This window comes from Microchirus variegatus (genome assembly GCF_963457635.1).
Source record: "Microchirus variegatus genome assembly, chromosome: 2".
NCBI lineage: Eukaryota > Metazoa > Chordata > Actinopteri > Pleuronectiformes > Soleidae > Microchirus > Microchirus variegatus.
This window is the reverse complement of record NC_139803.1, coordinates 7580537-7601088: the sequence shown is the minus strand read 5'-3', so window position 1 is coordinate 7601088 and position 20552 is coordinate 7580537. Positions and strand designations below refer to the sequence as shown.

General features: G+C 40.4%; 1 protein-coding gene across 1 annotated transcript in view; it reads left to right on the top strand.

The window, feature by feature from the left end:
• fstl4 (follistatin-like 4) overlaps positions 1 to 20552 on the top strand; it is a gene marked incomplete at both ends in the record, with an annotated part of 144266 nt that overhangs the window by 38247 nt on the left and 85467 nt on the right. The window contains one exon of the mRNA XM_083910628.1: positions 13529 to 13771. Within this exon, the coding sequence (XP_083766754.1) occupies positions 13529 to 13771 (243 nt within the window). The remainder of the gene's footprint in view (positions 1 to 13528; positions 13772 to 20552) is intronic.

The following is a 20552-nucleotide window of genomic DNA, read 5'->3' as shown; positions in this document are numbered from 1 at the left end:
TAGTAAACCATCTGAGAACATAGACTCTGAATGTACAGTAGTGCAGTGCTTGTCCTGCATGATGAAAAAAAAATCTGTAATATTAAGCAGACAACACATGCACAACAGTTGACTTAAGTCTGACACAGCTCATTTAAGAATGTCAAGTTGGAAATGCTACGACTGCCTGAGGGAAATATCACAACAAGAACAAGAGAGGGCAAGAGCGGAAAAAAAAACGTGAAATGTTTTATTCAACACAGGCCACAGAACTACTATTTACAGCTCTGTTCACAGTTTACATTTAAAGCGTAATATGCATTACAGTGTGTAAATGCTGGATAATCAAATGTTTTCCTCCTGATGAACTCACAGTAGAACATAGGCATGAATTAAGTCCTGTTCTCCAATAGAGAGAGTAATAAAAAAAAAGTAGAAGTGACAAAATGAACCCGTCTCAGTTCACGCAGCTCGCAATTACTCTTCTGGCCGAATTCTATCAAGGTCAAAATGTCACATTACTTTTGTCTCTTATCTACAAAGGCCTCCCGTTCCCCACCTCTTTGTCCTTTGTCTTCTTCAATACGTCGTCTTCCAGAGAGAACTCTCTCCTCGTTTCTCTCCTGCCAACACTCTTCCCTTCCTTTTGTTTACTGTCTCTTTCTCTTCCTCTCCATCGCCGTCCTCTCCTCACTCCTGGGGTGATGACAGTCGGCTGTCGGAGGCCAAAAAAACGACTCTCTCTGTGACCACAGAACAGAAACGACAGTGATGACATCACTCACTGAACATACTTTTTAGTCCATACTTTACAGTTGTTCTCTTTTATTTATTCATGTGTTTGTGCACAGATGTATTCATGTGTACGTGCCTTTATTTTCCTTTTTTTTTTTTTTACCACTGATTATTAAGTCTTACAAGGGAGAAAAAGAAGAATATTTTTCTCCATGCCTTTTGGGTACCTCGAGGCAAATCATCATTTAAATATTAGGCCTGTCAGTTTTACAAGAGGGAAAAAAAAATGGTGATTTATTATTCAGTATTTCTAATTCTGTGCTGTTTTGGCTTTCTTTTCCTGCCTTGGTCCCCATTGTCTCTGAGTAGAACTTGACTTTACTGTAGCGTGATGGTAGCGTCACATGTGAATTGAATGACATTGTTATAGTCCTGATTCTGGTTATAGTATAATATTTTGCCTCAAATCTGTGGTTTATCTTAGTTTTCAGTAAGGATAGGACGATACCACTTTTTGGCGTCTGATATGACACCGATATCACAAACTCGAGTGTCTACCGATACCGATATTACTAATTTTTGACCATTTATGAACGTATGAAGCTGTTAACAACACATTTGAGTCATTTCAAAGACGTAATTGTCCAACTATTGTTCTCTCACTGCATAGTGAAGCGTGTGATTTATGTGATTTTATGTGATCCAGTGATTTTGACAGATACCGATTCCCATCCCTAGTTTTAATTCAGATTTATGAAGATTTTCCTCAGTAGTTTTCTGTACTTAATAATCTAAAGACATTCTGACCTGTGAGAGTAGAGAAACACACACACACACACACACACACACACACACACACAGGTGTAAATAAAATGACAACAGCTGAATTCACTTAAGCTGCTTTGTTCTTGCCAGCTCGCAGTCACGCTGTGGTGCCTTACTGGGACGAAATGGACCACAAAATCTTAATACACATCCTGAGGGTTTTCTTGCGGTGAAATAACATCCATAAAAAGGCGTATTTAGATATTAGATTTCGGGTTTAGCTTTCAGTGTGGTTCAATAAAATGAAAAATAAGATGTTCTATTAAAAAAAAACTCTTGTGAATCTCCAGACCTTAATACCTGAAAAGTATTGCATTACCACACTGTTAAGGATGATAGAATATGCTATTTTACCAGCATCTGTACTGTAAAAGCTTAACAAATGTGATAAAAGTGTACTTAGTTTGTCTTGATCATTTCATCATTATAGAAATAACACATTTATTGTGATTCTATGGCTTTAGAATTGGCGATAACTTGGTCACTTTCAATATCTGGCAGTTATTCAACCGTACAGGAATCACAGAATCTGAGAAGCTGACGTCACAAACGCGTGACAAGCTGGAAAATCTTGTGACGTTTTTGTCAAAAAATACACTATTACTAATAAAAGTGCTCAGTCGGCAAAGTTCAGAACTCCCTGACTACATGGGGATTACTGGACATCGGGAGCAGAAGAGCACATCTTAGGAGTTCTTCATTATTTCTCCACACCACTCTTTCATTACTCAACTGAATCAAGGAAACCTCCGACGTCGTTGTGTCTGTTATTATCCCGTGGCTCTGTTCCGAAGTCAATGCGAAGTTTCTCTCTCCTTGTTTCCTCTGAAATTAGTCATCAGTGTCACTCGACATCACTTGGCAGCCTTCCCCACCTTTGTTCATCTCTGCCTAATTGGATCAGTCTGATTAACTCTCTTTGTGGTAATTGGTCTGAGTCTTTGTTCGTGTAATTGGATTTTTTTTTTTTCTTCCTTCACTTTCTTTTCACTTGTGCCATTAAAGTAGACTCACAAAGCAGCCAGATATGGAACAATTTCCATAGCTCGAGCAAAATAAGTAAACACACACACACGTGTTTAAATATATTCAAGCGATTATGCAGTGTGTATTTTTGTATAATTCCATACGCGCGTTTCAGCGCGACATGATTGGAAAATTGATGGTAATAACATTGTTAGTGATTTTTTTTTTGTTCACTGCGAAAGCCACACAAGCTGCTTCTGCTTTAGAGTCCTTGAGAGGGTGAAGCCGCAGGCGATTGAATATTCCGTGTCACAACTCTGAATATATTGCAACAATGCACTTGTAAGGTACTCGTGAGCAAGTAAACAAGTCCTACTTGTTTATATACTGTCAGATATAAGTCCAATACCATTACCATCCACATAGTGCTCCCTTAGTGATAGTGTGAGAACACTCGCCAGGTTTTTCCAGGCACTACTCGTTCCCTTTGGTTATTTTATTTTATGGCATTTAACACGTTGATGACACTGTTGCTGTAACTTGAAATCCCTTCTTTACATCGCAATTGTTTGCAACTATAATCTGCAAGTACGCTTGTGGAAGACTAAATCCATATTTGCATAAACAAAGGAGGGCACAGATTTCCAGTCGTAGTTTCGAAATTTATTCATTGAATATTATTATGCAAGCACAGGGGAATCATAAAAATCAATCTAGGGGGGTTTATATGCACACATTTTACATACAGCATGTATCTCCCACTCCTTCAACAGTCCATTTAGGTGCTAAGCTCGAGATGAAAAGAAGCAAATTGCCCCATTTGCACAGGACTAATATTACCTGAGGGACGCACACGGATTCACAATGACAGCGACCATCTTGGGTTTTATCTTGTGTAAATCTTCCGTGTCGAAGAGCGACGTCCCCTCGATGATACTCATCTTATGCAAATAGTTGAGTAAAACATGATTTATTTCTCCGCCACAGTTTGTTTGTCTTAATTTAATCTTGTGAATATGACATTTATCATTTTATTTACATCATATAACCTTTTGAATCAACCCTCAGTGTGGTTTTGATGTGTGCTAATTATTCAGATTTTGATAGTGAGCCAAAAAATGTAAATAGAAAATTACTTTCCAACTGTATTGGAAAATTACAACCTATAATACTTATTTCCATAATAATTGTTAGTAGGGGTCGGTCAAAATATCGACTCGGTGTTGGTGTATCCAAGTCCTTCCTTGTGCAATATTAAGAAATCATGTATCGTGATGTTATTGGTATCGTATCACAGAATCGCTGTATCATGATATTATTGGTATTGTATCACAGAATCGCCGTATCATGATATTATTGGTACCGTGGACCACGCATTGTGTATCACATCGTGAGATACCCTGCGATTCCCAAGAAGGTCACTGGTTTGAATCCTGGTGTAACCAAGTGTCTCTCTGTGTGGGGTTTTCATGTTTTACTGGCCCCCTCCCACAGTCCAAACATCCCAATTCTCGGTTTAAAAGGACATTAAATTGACATTACACAAAGTAGTGTCCATCCAGCAAAACCATTGCATCATCCATTGCATTGTTTTACTGCTCAAACACCACAATCTAATTTGAGCTCATACACAAAGCCAATCGATGCATCTCTTATGGGCAACATGCTGTAGTCTTTTTAACTGCTCCTCTTCCATCTGGCAAACCCATTGCTCTTAAACAAGAATCTATTGTGGTCAATATTGTTTGCCCTCTAAATGGACTTAATTCACACCACTGTGGCTGTGTGAATGGGGGCATTTAGCAGCAGCAGCAGCAGCAGCTGACCCGACGGAGGAGGCTTATGTAAGTCGTGTGAGAAGACGTAGCCTCTTGATCTTCTTCCTCACACCTTTGCACCTCTCCTCTGTGGCCTCTCACCCTGCGGGGCCCTATTAGTCATCCTGGCTGTGGGAGGGAGGCCATCAGGGGCGTTTGGTCTCTGTTCTCCCAGAGCCCTGCAGCAGAGGGAGGTGCATGTGTAGTGTCAGCACAAATACAGTATTCTATACTGTAGAGAGCGAGAGAGATGTATAAATAGAGAGATAAATAACAAGAGGTGAGAGCAAGATGAGGCTGAAGATGGATCGAAGGGATTAAGATGTTGTTGATAATAAACGGCGGAACGGAGAGCACATCGGGAAGCTTTGGCCGATATGAAAGACGTTATTTTTATAAAGTACTTACACAGACTGAAGCACACAGCAAAATCCAACACCCATTTTTTTTCTCATGCATGTTTGTAGACTGAAATGAAAGATTGAGATTTAATGACCCTTATATGGTACAGGATTTTTTTTCTGTTTATTTCTTTCACTTTACATTTGTACACTAAAGACTTTGGAGATCTATATGGCTGCTCAAATCTGCTGCGGGGAAAGAAAAAAAAAATTGCATTGTACATCTTATTTTATCTTTTGCTGTGCCGGCATGAATGTGACCATGTGAGTGTGACAGCTGAAAAAGAAACGGATGTTCAATTCCAGGATTGCTGTAACCTTAGTTGTAACTGCAGCAGCAGAACAGAGCAGTTGTAGATAATAGTATTATTATTATTATTACAGATGGTGTGAAGCAGTTTTTGCATTTGTACTTTTTTTCTGCTTCTACTTGACACATGTAGACATGTAAACACAGAGCATATACATGTACAGCTCACACCTACACACCGTTAACTAACAAACAACAAAGTGTTCTGTGGAACTTTGGTCCCTATAGTAAGTCAGAGCAAATTATGTGTCACATTTGCATGAAATTCTCCATAAAAACAGTTCATTGTTATATGGGGTATAATACAAGTGTCCAATCAATGCTTGGATTTATGTATGTGAAAGAAAATCATCTACTATTTTAGCTTTTGTTGATTTTTGTTGTTGTTTTTTGAGGTTGTTAGTCTGTAACATAACAGGTAACATAATGTGCATCCTGTTTTTCAAGTGAATACAGGTGCTGTCAAGCAATACTATCAGACCTGACCAAGCGAGCGCTTGTATGTGAGATCTAAACACTGAGAGAGAGTTGTGTGGAGCTGATTGGCTTAATTAGCATTGTGTGGACTCATTTGACTATTTGTTTTTGTTTAAATGTGACACACTACAGTTTAAAGTCATTTACAAATACATTAGAACAGCAGCTGCTCTTTTACCAAACTAACAAACATCTCTGACTCAAACTGAACCAGTCTGTCAGACTGTCACCAATCAGGGCTTGTTTTTTGCCCGTTTCCTGACATTTTTTTCTTAATTTTTTTATACTTAATTAGTGAGGAGAGCCCAGAGGCTGCAGCATTATTCATTATTACACAAGAGAGGAAGCATCGACACCCTCCAAAAATCATTCCCAGCTCCCTGTAGAGAAAAGCCCACTCAGTGATACATGTCAAGTGACCATGTGACTGACAGCTGACGGGTGTGAATTTCATTTCACTTCACCTTTTATGTTTTTTTTCCCCCAGCTCTAATCTCCATACCCTTTGGGCAAAAGCACTGCAGGTTGCCTAAAAAGAAATCATGTCGTGTCTACTGTGACTTCATTTTAATGCTTGAACTCACTCTTTTTTTCCCCCCAGTTTGTGAATGTGATTGATAATCAGCTAGTTACTTTTGAGTTAACACTCCCTTTTTTTTTTAATGCACTCAGTTTATTTTACCTCCCACTGCAACATTTTAAGAGTCTCAGCGGATGGTAATTAACGGATAAGCACTGGCTTGCAATGCAGTGGAGCTTCATGGCCGGCGTTCGGGCAGTGCAAAAGCTCATCTGTCGCTGTTGGGTAAAACGCTCGAGGTTGGAAAGTGTCAATTCAAATAAATGAATAAGGGAAGCAGCCTTGCATGTTAAGACTTGATTCAAAGGGAGGAGTTATACAAAAAAGTTAAGAGTGAGGTGCTACATGGAGAAAAATGGTTAAAGTAAATATAGTGGCTATATTTACATGTTCAGTTTTATCAAGCTAAGGCCGTAGTCTGACTAAGGCAGGCAATCTTGCAGAGTCTGAGTAAACGTAAAGGATTTATTGACCGTGTATGTCTGACTCCACCTCTGTAGATGGCGCTGTATCTCTCTATAAGCTAGTGCGTATTGAAACACCTGTTGAAGTCCAACTCCAGTCCGAATAAACGTATACATGCAGGTACATGGAGTAATCGTACTCGGGCTGCAACTAACGATTATTTCCAGAAAATGGCAGAAAATGTTGATCAGTGTTTCAGCTCTAAATCGGACTATGAACAGCATTATCCAGTTCTCTTAGTCCGACTAAGACTAGCTCGATTATTGTCGGACTATTGTTTTTACATGACATTAAGGAAACGTCATTGTTATCTCAGTACGACTAAAATCAGACTTTTAACATGCATGCGAGTGAGAGATGTACTGAATGATCTCGTAGTGCCCTGCCTGGTGACCTAGATTTTTCCAATCAGTGAGGAAAAAAAAAAGAGTTGCCCACAAACCCCCTCGAGAGAAATCCCTGACGTACTGGAGCATGTAGGAGGTCCGTGTAGCAGCAGCATCCCCAGCTCTCACAGGTCATTCCTTTAAGAGAGGTGAGCCTCCCGGAAGAGCGGCTGCAGATACGAAGGGATCAGGAGATCAATACAGGCCTTTCAGCTCAAGCAGTCAGATGAGCCCGGTGACATTTCCATTCTAAAGCGCAGACCAAATATCCCCCTGTTCTGTGGAGGCTGAGCCAACCTTTCCCACGTCTGTCTCGCATCTTAATATTCATTCATTTGTGTTTTTCGCTCTTTAACTTCTGTGCAACTGCTTTTGTTCATCTCTTGACTTTGAATTCCGAATCCTTTGCTTTGTGAGTATAATGTAATACCTTTTTTAAATTGTTTTTTTTCCCTCATATACTTTATTCTTTAATGTTTTCACCACAGCACAATCAGCTCTGTGTTATGTTACTACAACAGTAGGCATAAAATCTCATGTCTATAGCTAACATTTAAATCTATAGGGACAGTTTTCTTCGCAGTGAAAGCCAGCAAACTCAAAAAGACATTGTTGGTTTGCCTTTGTCATTTGTGGAGTTGTGAACTACGGAATTCGCCGCAGGGTCAAACTTGCTGTCACTCAGAGACGTTTCTGCCTCAACTGAAACTGACCATGTGCCAACTTGTTGCTATTTCATAGGCATCAGCGAAAAAAAAGCTGATCGCTCCCCACACCTGTCTGCTCTCCGGATTTGGCTTCCCGTGATGTCTCTCTCAGAAAACTGAACTGAAGCTGAAGGGGGTGGCCTGTTGACACAGTAGAGTAGATCCGGCGCGCGTCACCAGATAGTGCACGATGTGCCTGTATCGAAGGGTACTTTGAGGGATCATTTCAAGCATCGCAGCAGCAGCAGCAGCAGCAGCGCTGGGAGCAGCGTATCATTGCACAAGGTGACTACTTTTAAGAGGAAGGCAGTGAAATTTAAATCAGGTACACGTTCCTCTTCATAGGTGCATTTTACAGTGCATTATACATCGCCTCCTCCATGTGAATCCTCACATTAAACTAAAGGACAATCAATCTGATTAGTAGATCATGTTTTCATGGGAGTAGAAGCAACCAGGTCCTTATTTTCCTTCTCTGCTTTTCCTATTTAAATAATAATTGCAAACAGCGGGTTAGAGCAAACAAAACATGTTTATTTGTGCAGATGTTTGTTAAGGAATCAAGAACTGCACGGAGAACAATATGCTAATTCATGTATTAAATGGAAAACATAGCATCTTGTCATTTTCAGTACAACTGTTCCATGTACTCTTTTCTTTTATTTAACTTTTATTTTATCAGGATAATCCCACTGAGATTGCGAATCTCTTTTTTCCAAGGGCGTCCTGGCTTAGCACTTAGTCTGTATAAGTGAAGTGTGACACGAAGAGAGTGTCACAGTGCCTGCAGATAACGGCGAGTATTAGTGAGTGGGTTCTAAATTCAGTCATCAAGTTAGCGCTCTTTAACAGCGCCAGTCCACTCAGAGTTAACACTAAGGCACTAACCTGCCATTAAGACGGAGATCACGAGGACACTTCATACGCTGACATTCAGACTTTGCAGCACTTAGTGTTGAACAATGGCTCTCGTAATAAGTTAATATTAAATTAAATCATCTCCCTGAGTTACTTAACCGCCGCGTCGCTTTAGTCTCTCGTGTGCAGACGAGACGGAAAGTCTGGTTTACATCAGTCTTCTTTGTTTGGATATCAATGCAGCTCTTTGTCGTGCAGTGTACTGTGCATATGCAGTGAACGTTCCCTAGGACTTATTAATGTCGTCTATTTGCAGCTTTCTGTGTCATTTAATATGCTGCTCTATGTGGAAAAGTCTTAATATGCTGCAGTTTCTGTGTAGTATTTTTAGGTTTCTGTGGTTTTAAGGTCTATCCCCTTGCTGTTGTTGCAGTTATCGGAAAAACAGTCTGCTCTTCACAAAAAGCAATAATATACAGTATGTATGTCACTTATAGTGTTTCAGATCATATCAAATGAATGTGAGGGTCAGTTGTAGTTGATTTAGATTAGGTCAAATAAGGCCATAAAAAATGACTGATATTCCAGTTTTCAGAAATCGACACCGTTTTGGTTTCATTGCAGCGAGCAGATTTTGTCCTCTTCTGCATTTACAACCGCAGCTTGTTTCACCGAGAAGTTTCCACTTGTTTTCCATTGATATTCCTGCTCAGCGTGCACGTCAGAAGCAGTTTGTCCTACTGTGCAGCACAAGGTAGACAGCATTTGACCGTGCATCTTTGAAGTTAATTATCTACAGCTGCTTCGGAGCAAACGGATCAGCAGATGTGACGCGGCCGTGAAAACAAACGTGCATTAAAGAACACAAATGTTTACAGTCAGCTACACATCTGTACTCTGGCATAAGTTACAATTTAAAGAATCAACACGAGAACAGCTTGGGGGCTGAAGCCCCTCCATTCTCGTCTGTAAATGTCAGACGTTGATATCTTGGAGGATTTGTGGCTGCACAGCCTCTGTGTGTCCATGGATCAGAGAGGTTTAGAACATGGCTGTGCAGCAGGCGGCGAGTCCCACATCAGCAGGGCAAATGTTCTTCCATTCTAATTAGTAAGAAGCTCAGCGCTGTCTCTCAGTGAGGAAAATGTCTCAAAAAAAACAACAAACTCTCTCTCTCTCTGTAGCTTTAAATTAAATGCAAAATAAATATAGTCTGCTGCAAATTGCCTTTAAATGTTTAAAGGGTTTAAAGAGCTTGAGTCTCGCCTTAGGTATAAATATATTGAGGCATATTTTTGCTGCTTAATAGAGCGGGACTGTGTTTTTTTTATGTGTGTGTTTGTTTGTGCTGCAGGTATTACTCATGTTGTGGGGACCGAATATTTGTTTACACACTTGTCTTCACTTTGGAGACAAAATCCCCATAAAGTAAATGATCACATTTTAAAGTAAAGACATGTTGAGGAGCACGAAGTTAGGTTCAGGTAAGGGTTAGGGTTAGTCCAGTAGTAGTTATGGTTAAGTCAATGTAATGTCCTCTGAAGTTATGGAGACTGTGAACTTTTCAGGACCCATAGTCCTCAGGAAGATAAAACCATGGTCCTAATGTTATTAGGTTAACTGGTTATGGTCATGGTTAGGGGTGAGGCTTTCATTAGGTCAGGCATGTCCAAAGTCCGGCCCACAGTTTCGGTTTTATAATGTCTTATTTATGGCTCGGGACGGAGTGGGACAGAAAATCATCACCACTTGCGTGACATCCACGTTAGCTCAGCTTGTCAGGAGAATTTTGAAACTAGAGTCTTGAGTTTGCAAACCCAGCCATGATGCACAAATTCATGCATTCATCTCTGATTTTGTTATCTATGTTATATCCAGATGGGCAAAATAGTTCACTCCTGCATGGCTTGGTTTTGGTTATATTGCCATTTATAAATGAAAATTGTAACTTTAACTGTTACAAAAAAAGGTCTGAACATACAGATTATTCACTCTGGATTCAGATCATCAATGGCTTTATCACAGCAAATATAAAACGACTTAGGGCTGTCACGGTGAAAGGATTCCCACTGCACTTATTGAGAGTGCAATTACAATGTTGTGAAAAACAAACACTAATATCACATATACAAATCTAAATATCTCATAAATCTAAAATACTCTCCCTTCAGTGTGACATTGTGTCACCGTGTCTGCAGGGCATTTATGTCATTCACTCTGTTTTTGATTTCACGGACATCTGAATGACACAGAGTAGTCTCCTCATTGTCTGTGTTCCTGTAAATGGGAACATGATTTTCAAAATGTTTGCAGATGTTTAATTAAGGTAAGAAATAGGGAAAGTGTTCTTTTTCGGCTCTGCCCTACGTTCCACAGCCTTCACTTTTGAAAAGCAGAAGGCTCCATCCATTTTTATATACAATCTATGGCTGAGACTGACAAGATTGTAGCCTCCCCTTAGCAAAGGCTGTCTGCCTGACTGACTGCCTCAGTTGTGCTGTGCCTCCAGTTATGCTCTCATCCACTTAGGCCAACATAAAAGGAAAAATAAAAGGGGGGGAATCTATCGCGTCTGTCAAAAAGTGTCTGAAATAGTCTTAGCACTTTTTTTCTTTTCTCCCCCCCACACAAACCCACGTGTTCACATGCAATTATCGACAGAGTTCCTTTGCTAAACATGTCCAGGAAATCTCTGATTAGAGCGGACAATGCCCGGTCTCAATTTCCCCGAAGCCCAGCGGAGCTCGATAGCAGATTGGTATTGACAAAGAGAGACACAGCGAGTGTGCAGACAAAGAGACGAAAAGACAAGAGGATCAGCAAAGAGAACTAATGTCAGGGATGCAAGGCTTTGAAAGCATGTGGTCAGCCTGGAATTGTTTTGGCACCTCGGAAGCGCCCTGAACTTGTAAGAGCCGTTTATAAGCACTGTGACGGCAGCTTAGCCATGGAGGATTATCAAATGACACTTTTAGCTTTCTAAAAGCGAGCCACTGCTGCAGCCAATATGGTCCAAGAGCGTTCAAGACAAATGAAAAAGCTCGAGCAAGTACTTAGTTTAATGTCAGACAACAAGTGTATTGTAGATTCCATTTTTTGTGTGTGTGTGTGTGTGTTTGTTTGAGCGAACGTTTAATCTTCCACGCTTGGAGAACGCATCTTGTAATCGCCCCCCGACCTTGACATGAACGGCAAGGTCACGGGGGAATCGGGCCTGTTTTGCATTTGTCGAGACACGCACAACAATTAGTAAGCTGGATTAATTGAGTTTGTTCTCCTCATCCTCTCCACGCTCCATTCAGGATTTACACTACCTGATGCCATAGGTTTCATTAACATCAGTCATAATCGCTCAGCTCTAGCTGCTGTTTTCAGGTGATTTTAGTTGTTTTGACTCAAAAATATCATCATGAACATGTACGTATTTGAATAACTGGACGTGTATGCTTCACGTGGGATGAAAATGAAGCTGTTTCACAAACAAACATCTCAAAAAGAAGCAGTGAAAGGATTAGAACTGAGGGGTTGTTCAGCGTTGTTTGCTTTAGCGATTGTAAATGAAATAATTTGATTTACATCAAATATTGTGTTGATAAACTAAGTAGTAATTAGTTTGTTTATAATGTGAGTGTGCAAGCACAGATGGTTGGTATTAATGACTGAACACAGGAGTGGAGGGTTTGTTTTCTTTTGTACCGACACCTCAAAGTGAGTTGGAGGTTTTTATGTGTGTGTTATATATATATATGTATATGTATATATATATATATAGGGCTGTGAAGCACACACATAAACACAATGCATGTGTGCTTAAAGTGGGACACTCAAATAACTTGTAGAGCTGTGTTTTCAGAGTGTAGAGCAGCTCTCAGCAGTTCATCAGCATAATAGACAAGTCGCACCTTGCTGTGCAGCACATTGATCCCCAACAGCAACACAATCTCCTCTGTTATTGAATATCCTGAGTATTAACTATGATTGTTCTCCAAATCTACAAATTCCGTTCAGCAATGTTCCTGTAAAGTCCTGGGTTTTCCACCGAGGGGATAATACAGAGCTGACCTCTTATCAGCATCTCACCCTCAAAACATAAATCCATCTCTGATATCATAACAAGAGAGGAGAGGAGAGTCCTGGTCAAGATTGTAGAGTCAGGAAAGATCAATCCAAGGTGGTGCATGTGGCTGGATCAGCAGCTTTTTGACTTGCTTTAAGTGCAAATGGATTAAATCAGGGTAGAGGAGGGAGGAGGGAGGAGGGAGGAGGGAGGAGGGCGATGCCTTGTGTCCTAGACAATGTGCGGTGATGTTAGAGATGCTGGCGTGTGCAGTGTGCATTAGTGTGTGTGCTCTTGTGTGTTTGTCAGACTAGAAGTGGAACAAGAAGAAACTCTGTGTGTGTGTTGATGGGTGCAGAAGTAGGTTTCCGCCTGTGATATGGGTGTACTCACACGTTCAGGTATGCAATCTCCTCGCGTGTTTACACACAGATGTGCAAACACACTTGTGGATGAGCGCTGAGAGGTGTTAATAAGCACACCTGGCTGTTTGATTTGTAGGATTGTATTAAAAAATAGGATTCTCCTTGTTAGCACCATCCTTTAACTGCGATCCTGACTGGAGGCGTGAGGCTCAAGTTTGCACGTCTATTTCTGGGCACATGCTGCATATTTCATCTTGTTACTTTTGTTGGAACTGAGAAGTTTTGTTTTTGTTCTAGTGCATGTAATGTAAAAATTAGTTGGCTCAAAGATGAAGTGCTTTTTTTATAGAGTATATATAAGCAACATTAACTTTTTTAAGTTTGCATACGACCATTTGGATCAGGCAAGAAGAGGATTACTATGTCTCCTTTATCAGCTTTTAGTAAATAATGTGATTGCCACAGACTGTACAGAAGTAAATGTTCTTACTTTTCAGATCATTTCATCTACTGGATATCAAACAGCTCAACCACAATGAAGAAATGCAATTCTTGCCTTCTTCTTTTTCTAAATAAATCCTCCTCTCTTGCTTTTCCCAGCCCTTCCCGACCCAGACGAGGATCCCTGTCAGAGGACCTACTGCGGACGCGGTCGCCAGTGCGTGCTGATGGCGGACACCGGCCGCGCCGAGTGCGTCTGCCAGGAGAAGTGTCGGCCCTCGTTTGTGCCGGTGTGCGGCTCGGACGGCCGGTTCTACGAGAACCACTGCGAGGTCTACCGCACCGCCTGTCTACAGCGGAGACGGATCTATGTGGTGCACAGCAAGGACTGCTTCTTCAGAGGTAAGACACTGTTAAGCTGCTGAAAAACACAGCTCGACGTGTTATTTCGAAAGCGCCAGAGACACTTTGATTTAATCAATCTGCATTAAATCTGCACTTGGATTGGTGACCGAGTGAAAAGACATAACCGCCTTTGTTTTATCACTGTAGTTTGAGAACTTTTAATTTATGCTTAAAAGAAAGAAAAGTTGCTAAAGAAGAATTGACTCGGGGAAAGGAAATGACACCAAGTGTGTGTGATTCAAGAGAATTACAGAAACAGAGTGAAACTCTAAATTATCATAACACATGAAAACCCATGCACGTCTATTAACATCATCAAGATGCTGAGATCATGTTTTATTTCCTTTGTTTTTTTTGCATTTCCGTCGATGCACAAAGCAGCACAGCAGCTGTGCGACTGCATCGCTGAGTATCGCACAGATTAACACTTTTCTGCGTGAAAATTTCCCTCAGATGTTTCCTTCCTTTTTAATGTGATACCTGTGGGGGCAACATTTCAGAGCTATTCCAGAGTGAAATGAGGCTTTGACTTTAGTTTAACGTCGACGCAATTGTTTTGTAACACTTTGCCACCCGTCAGGTTCTCGTCACACGCATCAATCACTGTGGAAATCACGCTGCTGCTGCTGTCAGCCACATACTCAGCACATACAAAAGAAGGGAAATTGTTTGTCGGATGGTGCTGCAGGCTGTGGCTCAGGGTCAAGTTCTTTTTTGGAAATAATAACACAGGTGTCATTGTCGCGAGTGCCACGCTGTGATTTCATCTTATCATTTAAAATAGTCCATTCTTTTGTACTTTCTCCACATAAATGGAGTCCTATCCGAGGATTGCGAGTTCATTTATTGTGTACACACACACACAGAGTCGAACCACCTGAGACACCGCCGGCCCCGCATTGTATCTGCTTCTGCGTCGATAAACCCCGGCTCCCACAAATCACCACTCGGTTCCTGTGGCTCGCCGGTTCTCTATGGTAAATCATTAAAATGGTCACTTCTCGACGATCACTCATTAGAAGAAGCGCTCGCTCAGCATGAACGGTCACAGTTACTATCCAGCGAGCGGTTCAGTACGCTTCATCATGACTTCGATTTAGTGTTACCTATCTGCACAAACGCGATTAGTTTAATGGTATATGTACAGTGCACCTGCAGGCGCCCACTCTTTAATTTTTGTTTTCCAGAATCTTAGACTTATATTAAATGTTGTTAATTATCCCTCAGGGTTTTGATGTTAAGTGTTGAGAGCTTTATTCCTTTATTTTATAAGGGCCTGAGGATTGTTATCCTTCAGATTATTATTATATCTGTGGCTTTATGGTCATTTTTGAGGGGGTTAACGTGCTTAAAAATTTGGCATGGAGGTCAGGTCGGTGAAAAATTTTATAGTGGCATAGGGCTTAAACCTGTTCTTATAGCGCTATATAGCTCTATAGCGCCCCCAGAAGTTGGGTGATGGTCATACAAAAATTGGTAATTTTTGACACGAGAGAAAGTCACCAAAATTGCGTGAAATTGTCTAAGTCGCACATTGTTGTTTTGATTTTGACCAAACTTGGTACACTTGTTGCTCTCATGATTCCAAACAAATTTCTAATCTACTTCCATTAGCTCCACCCACCCAGCAGTCGGCCATTTTGGATAAAAACAAAAATGGCTCGTCTACACATTTGAACAAACTCGTCCCAACGAGACAAGTTAATTATTAAAAGCTTTCAAAGGTGTGGCCAGAAGATCAGAAGGGGTGGCCTCAGAACTCCGTTAAAATGGCAGGAAAACGACTTTAAAATTCCACTTTTTGAAAGCTTTAACTTAAAGAACTGCATGAAATGTATCACAGTCATCGAATGTGATGAGATTTTTTTGCTGCTCTAAAGCAAACTCCTGATTTAAAACCTCATCACGTTTTAATGGATTTCGCAGGTGCCCTAATATAAATCTATAATTATCAAATGAGTCAAATGACTCTAGACTTTAAAATCTATCCCTAATGCAACAAAAAAAAAAAGGGTTAGGTTGGAATTGCTCATGAAGTTGTGCACGTTTGTCTTGCTTCCCCCTGCAGAGTTTTGTTTTACTTTGAACCAAATTGAATTAAAAGTAGATTTTTTTTTTTTTGCAATAAATGTTTTGTGCCCATTTTTAGAGCCTGGGGATTATTATATGTTAGACTGCAAAATGTTCTTAAAATCATTCTCTAACCCACACTCTCACAGAAGAAAATAGATCATTCAATTCCCTGTAGCTATGCACTGCCACATGGCCAAAAAAAAAGCCTCTTTTTTTTCCTCTTTTTTTCACCCTTTTTTTGTAATTCTGCCTTCAAATTTGATCAACCAAAAAACGCTCTGCTGTGAAAGCCAATTTCCTTCAGCTGAAGGCTACGGCCAGAGTCACACTGTCAAATTTGGTGAGTACTTATGCAGGCTTTCGTTTCATCATATCGGGATTACTGTGATTTTACTGTGCACAGTCGGCTCAAATCTCTTCACTCCAGCAAAAGTAAGAGGAGCCGTATTTTTATTGTGCTGACCTCCTTTTTGCACGAGCACTCACTTACATACCAGATTTTGTTGTTCTTGAAGGTTCCGCTCTTAACCGGCCGCTCACGTTCAGCTGAAAATGTATTTTAAGTGTAAGAGAGAATTGCTTTGATTATTTATGCCTGCGCCGAGGCTGCAAATGAATAGATTTTGTCATCTTTAATTTTATTTGAATAATGTCGCTGCTGATTTTTACACAAATATTTCCTGGATAAATTAATAAACCATCAGACTTACCCATTTGTGCTAAATATTTATGTCAGTCTTCAAACACCTGTTGTAAAATCTGTTGTTTAACAAGAATTTAAGTGAAAAGGTTTACTTTTTTTGAGGAGAAGGGGCAGTTCAGGTCATATTTCTTCAAATGTCATCTATATACATCTAGTTTTCTTGAAGCAACTGGACTTCAAGACATTTGCAAGTCCTGTTGCGACTGTTTCAGTGACATTACCTCACAAGTTGAGTCACATTTTTACTTATATTGTCTGAGAGGAGATGGTTAAATGGTTCAAACCACAGTTGAGGAGAACAGTGACGGAATCTGTATGTGCGAGCTCATTTATTCTCCTTTTATTCCATCTGTAGTCTGCGTCTGACCTAATAGGACTGGTGTACTCGAGAGTGTTTGGCGATGGCTTTGTGGTGTGTGTGTGTGTGTGTGTGTGTGTGACAAGGAGTTCTGAGTGTCTTTAATGCCAAGTAGCTGAGGTCTGCTCACACCATGAAACCTTAGACGGTTCCACTCGGCTCAAACCGTAATCCATATTAACAGTAAGTGCAGAACAAATACCAAACATCCCATTTTTTTCTTCACAGTTTAGTAAAAGAGAGGCAGTGTCGGTGTCAGTGTTGAAAACCAAAATAGAATAATTTCATTACTTTTACATGTTTTAGTGTGCTGCTGGATTCTGTTTTCTTTTGCAGCCTTGGTAAGATTAGTGTGAGCTCGCTCAAGCTGTCTAATCCACCCAGACTCGGCACAGAAACAACAGATGACTGTCACCGCGGCTTCTCTGAATGACAACTTGATAAATGGCTCAAAGTTATGTGACCCCCAAATGTCTTCATTAGGGACACGCTGGCACCAAAAAAAAGACTGAGAGGGCAGAAGCACTCAAACTTAATAACCCGTATAGATCGTCACTGCCAAAACTCATAAAATGGCTGTTCCTTGAGTTCTTTTTTTTAATCTATGTATAAGAGAAGCTTAACAGTAACTGACGCCTGATGTGACGAGCAACACACTGATCCATGTTGATCTGCAGATCATATTTACAGGACAAAAGAGCTCATTTTACAACAAACCAGCTGCTATATTCTTGGTATCTTGACTTTGAAAATAGGTTTATTATTTATTTAATAAACTTAAATAAGTAATTACTCCATCCAATGCCTGATTTTGAAAAAATGAGAGCTGAATGAGCAAGAGGAGGGAGGGAGAGTGGGGAGCAGTACACGGGGGTGCGTTTGAAAACCTTTAACCGTTTTACTAACACAGTTGATTAATCACTGTCATCTTCCTGATGAGTAGGAAGCTCCGAGTGAAGTTCACTTCAAAGAGACATCTGTTTCCGCCGGGTCACGTCAGGCCCTCGGCGTCACACTGTGACTACGACCGCTTCATTAAGGACAAGCTCCGCTCTTTTTTTTTACTTGGTTGTGACGCTGTTGCCTCTCAGACCGGACGGTTGTTGTGCCGCCAATGTGAGCAGATCCATGCATCTATTCATGTGGCCATCCTTGTACGTCAAGCCCATTATTCCTCAACCGTTTGCCCGATAACCCCTAAGGAGGTCCACCTTGATCACAGTTGGCGTTATGTATTTTCATTAAAGCCCATGATATCGAATTCAGCAGCTAGATTTCAATATATCCCTCCATCATTTCCCTTTCACCCATCCATCATCTTTCCGTGGATATCTTCCTGTGAGAGCTGCCCCAACTATTCAGATTATTCCTTATCATCGGAGCTTGTTTGGTGCATTTGAATAGAGGGCAGCCGCGGTTATTGCATTTGTCATTAAAGCTGCCTCCCTCGTCTTTTCCTCTCCACCCACTCCACAGCCAGTGGCAGCTCTCTCTGCCTCTGCTTGTCCATCTTATTACTCGCTCCTCCACTGCTCCACTCTGTGACTGAGGCCATTAACTTGGTCACACAAACACATATGGCTCAACGTTGGTGTGAAGTCCAGCCCTGCAGCTTTAGTTATGTACACACAGAGGTTGGATGGGGTCACTGCGAGATGCTTTTTATGGCTGTTGTTTTTTTTTTAGCTTGCAGATTCATCAATTCTTCACACTCCTCCTCGTTTCCAAGTGTGTCACAGGAATTAAATTGTCTTTATTTTCTCTCAGCATCACTGTTGCAGAAGATCTCACTCAACAGGGAAGGATTACAGGGAACTTTTCAAAATAAAATATAATATAGTCTTGATGTTGACACAGAAGTTGACTTTAATTCCTTTAAAAAATAGTCTTTGAAACAATATATTATGCACAAGCACCAAAGCATGGTCTCAGAAAGAATTACTTTTTTTAGTACATTACTTAAATGTAAATGTTTTTTTTCTTTTGTTTGTTTATTTCGCTTGTAAAAATCAATTTTGGGGTTCTGTTGTCTTCTACCAAACATCTTTCAGCTCAATATCTCAATCACACTAGTTTATAGATGTTTATTGATTTTATTACTCAATTATTAATCGATCACTAAATTAATCGTCCACTATTTTTATAATCGATTCATCGGTTTGAAGCTTTTTTCATGATTAAAACAAGATGTCTGATTATTTTAGAGTCTTAAATGTGAATATTCTCCGGTTTATGACACAATAGACATTGTTATTTAATCTTATGACAAACAGTAGATAATCATATTACACAGCAATGCGTCAAATAACATATTATCATTGGACTGGAAGTTTTTTGTTAGGTTAATAAGGACTAATACCAGCTTGGGCAGCCAGGTGTGACACACACACATAAACACACACACGCCCTCCAGGCATCCCTTGACAGCCCTTTATTTGTTATAGTGACTTTATTAATGAGTGGTCATCTATCCCCATCTTTCTTCTCATTGGTCACATGGGTCTTACCTCATTAAGCCCATTTTTTTTTTTTTTTTTTTTTATCTCCACAGATTCATTATGGTAGAAGTATTTTGCCATATGAAATTGATGCCCTGTCCCATATAGAGATGCCCCCTGGTCCTGCTCCTGGTCCCCAGCCTCATGAACATCACTCTCCCCTATAAAAACAGAAAGCTCTCTTTGGACACTCGTGTCCCCTGCTATACTGCGGTCGTGGGACATCGTCAAGGATACAAGGATCAGATCTGGTGATTAGATTTAGGCTTACGGGAGTCTCACTTTCCAATTCTTTTAAGCCTGTCCAACCAAAGGAATGATAATTAATGTAGTCTCTTCGTGCTTTGGTTTAATTTTCTTTTCAAAAAGCAATTGCACACATTTCTTTTGCCTCTCGGTAATTCATTTCTGCAAAATTATAACTTCACTAACACAACTTTTGCAAGAATTCATTCCTTACTTTTTTTTAAATAAAGCCCACACTAAGACATGCAGGGCAAAGGAAAAAATATGTCGTGTTTCATACAGCGCGTATGTGTCACTGCCGCACAGAAGATTAAATCTTTATCCAACATCACTCAGTGAAAATAAATTAGTAAAGCTGCTCCACTTGTTGGCAGCAGTAAATGGCGGCAAAGATGTCAAATCTGGGCACACTTCTTTACTGGAGTCCCAGAGGTAATAAGATTTGTGTAGTGGTGCAGCTTCAAAGGCCCTGACACTGTGTTGACAGCTGGCTGTCATTGAGTGTCTCGAGCTGACTCCTTCTCTCATGCCCTTTGAGGGTCATTCAGCACCAGTTGTTTTTCGACTGATTTTGGTGTTGGAGTGTAAAGGTGAGCAGCCTGACTCACTCAATCAGTGAGGGGTTTTTTTTTGTTGTTGGCTTAGGCTTAGATTTTTATAGGATATAAGGCTGTCATGATATCAGATTTTCTCATAACTCACAGTGACAGTGATGCAACAATATCCATAGAGTTTAAAGATAATGATAATGCTGCCAGTCAAACTCCCATTTAATGCTGTAACTATCTTCAAAATACAGATACAACATAGGATTGTGATGGTTGGTGATCGAAAATGGTCACATGAGTGCACTGTGAGTCAGTTATTTCAGAGTAGCTTCTGAGGCTTCAAACTTTGTGG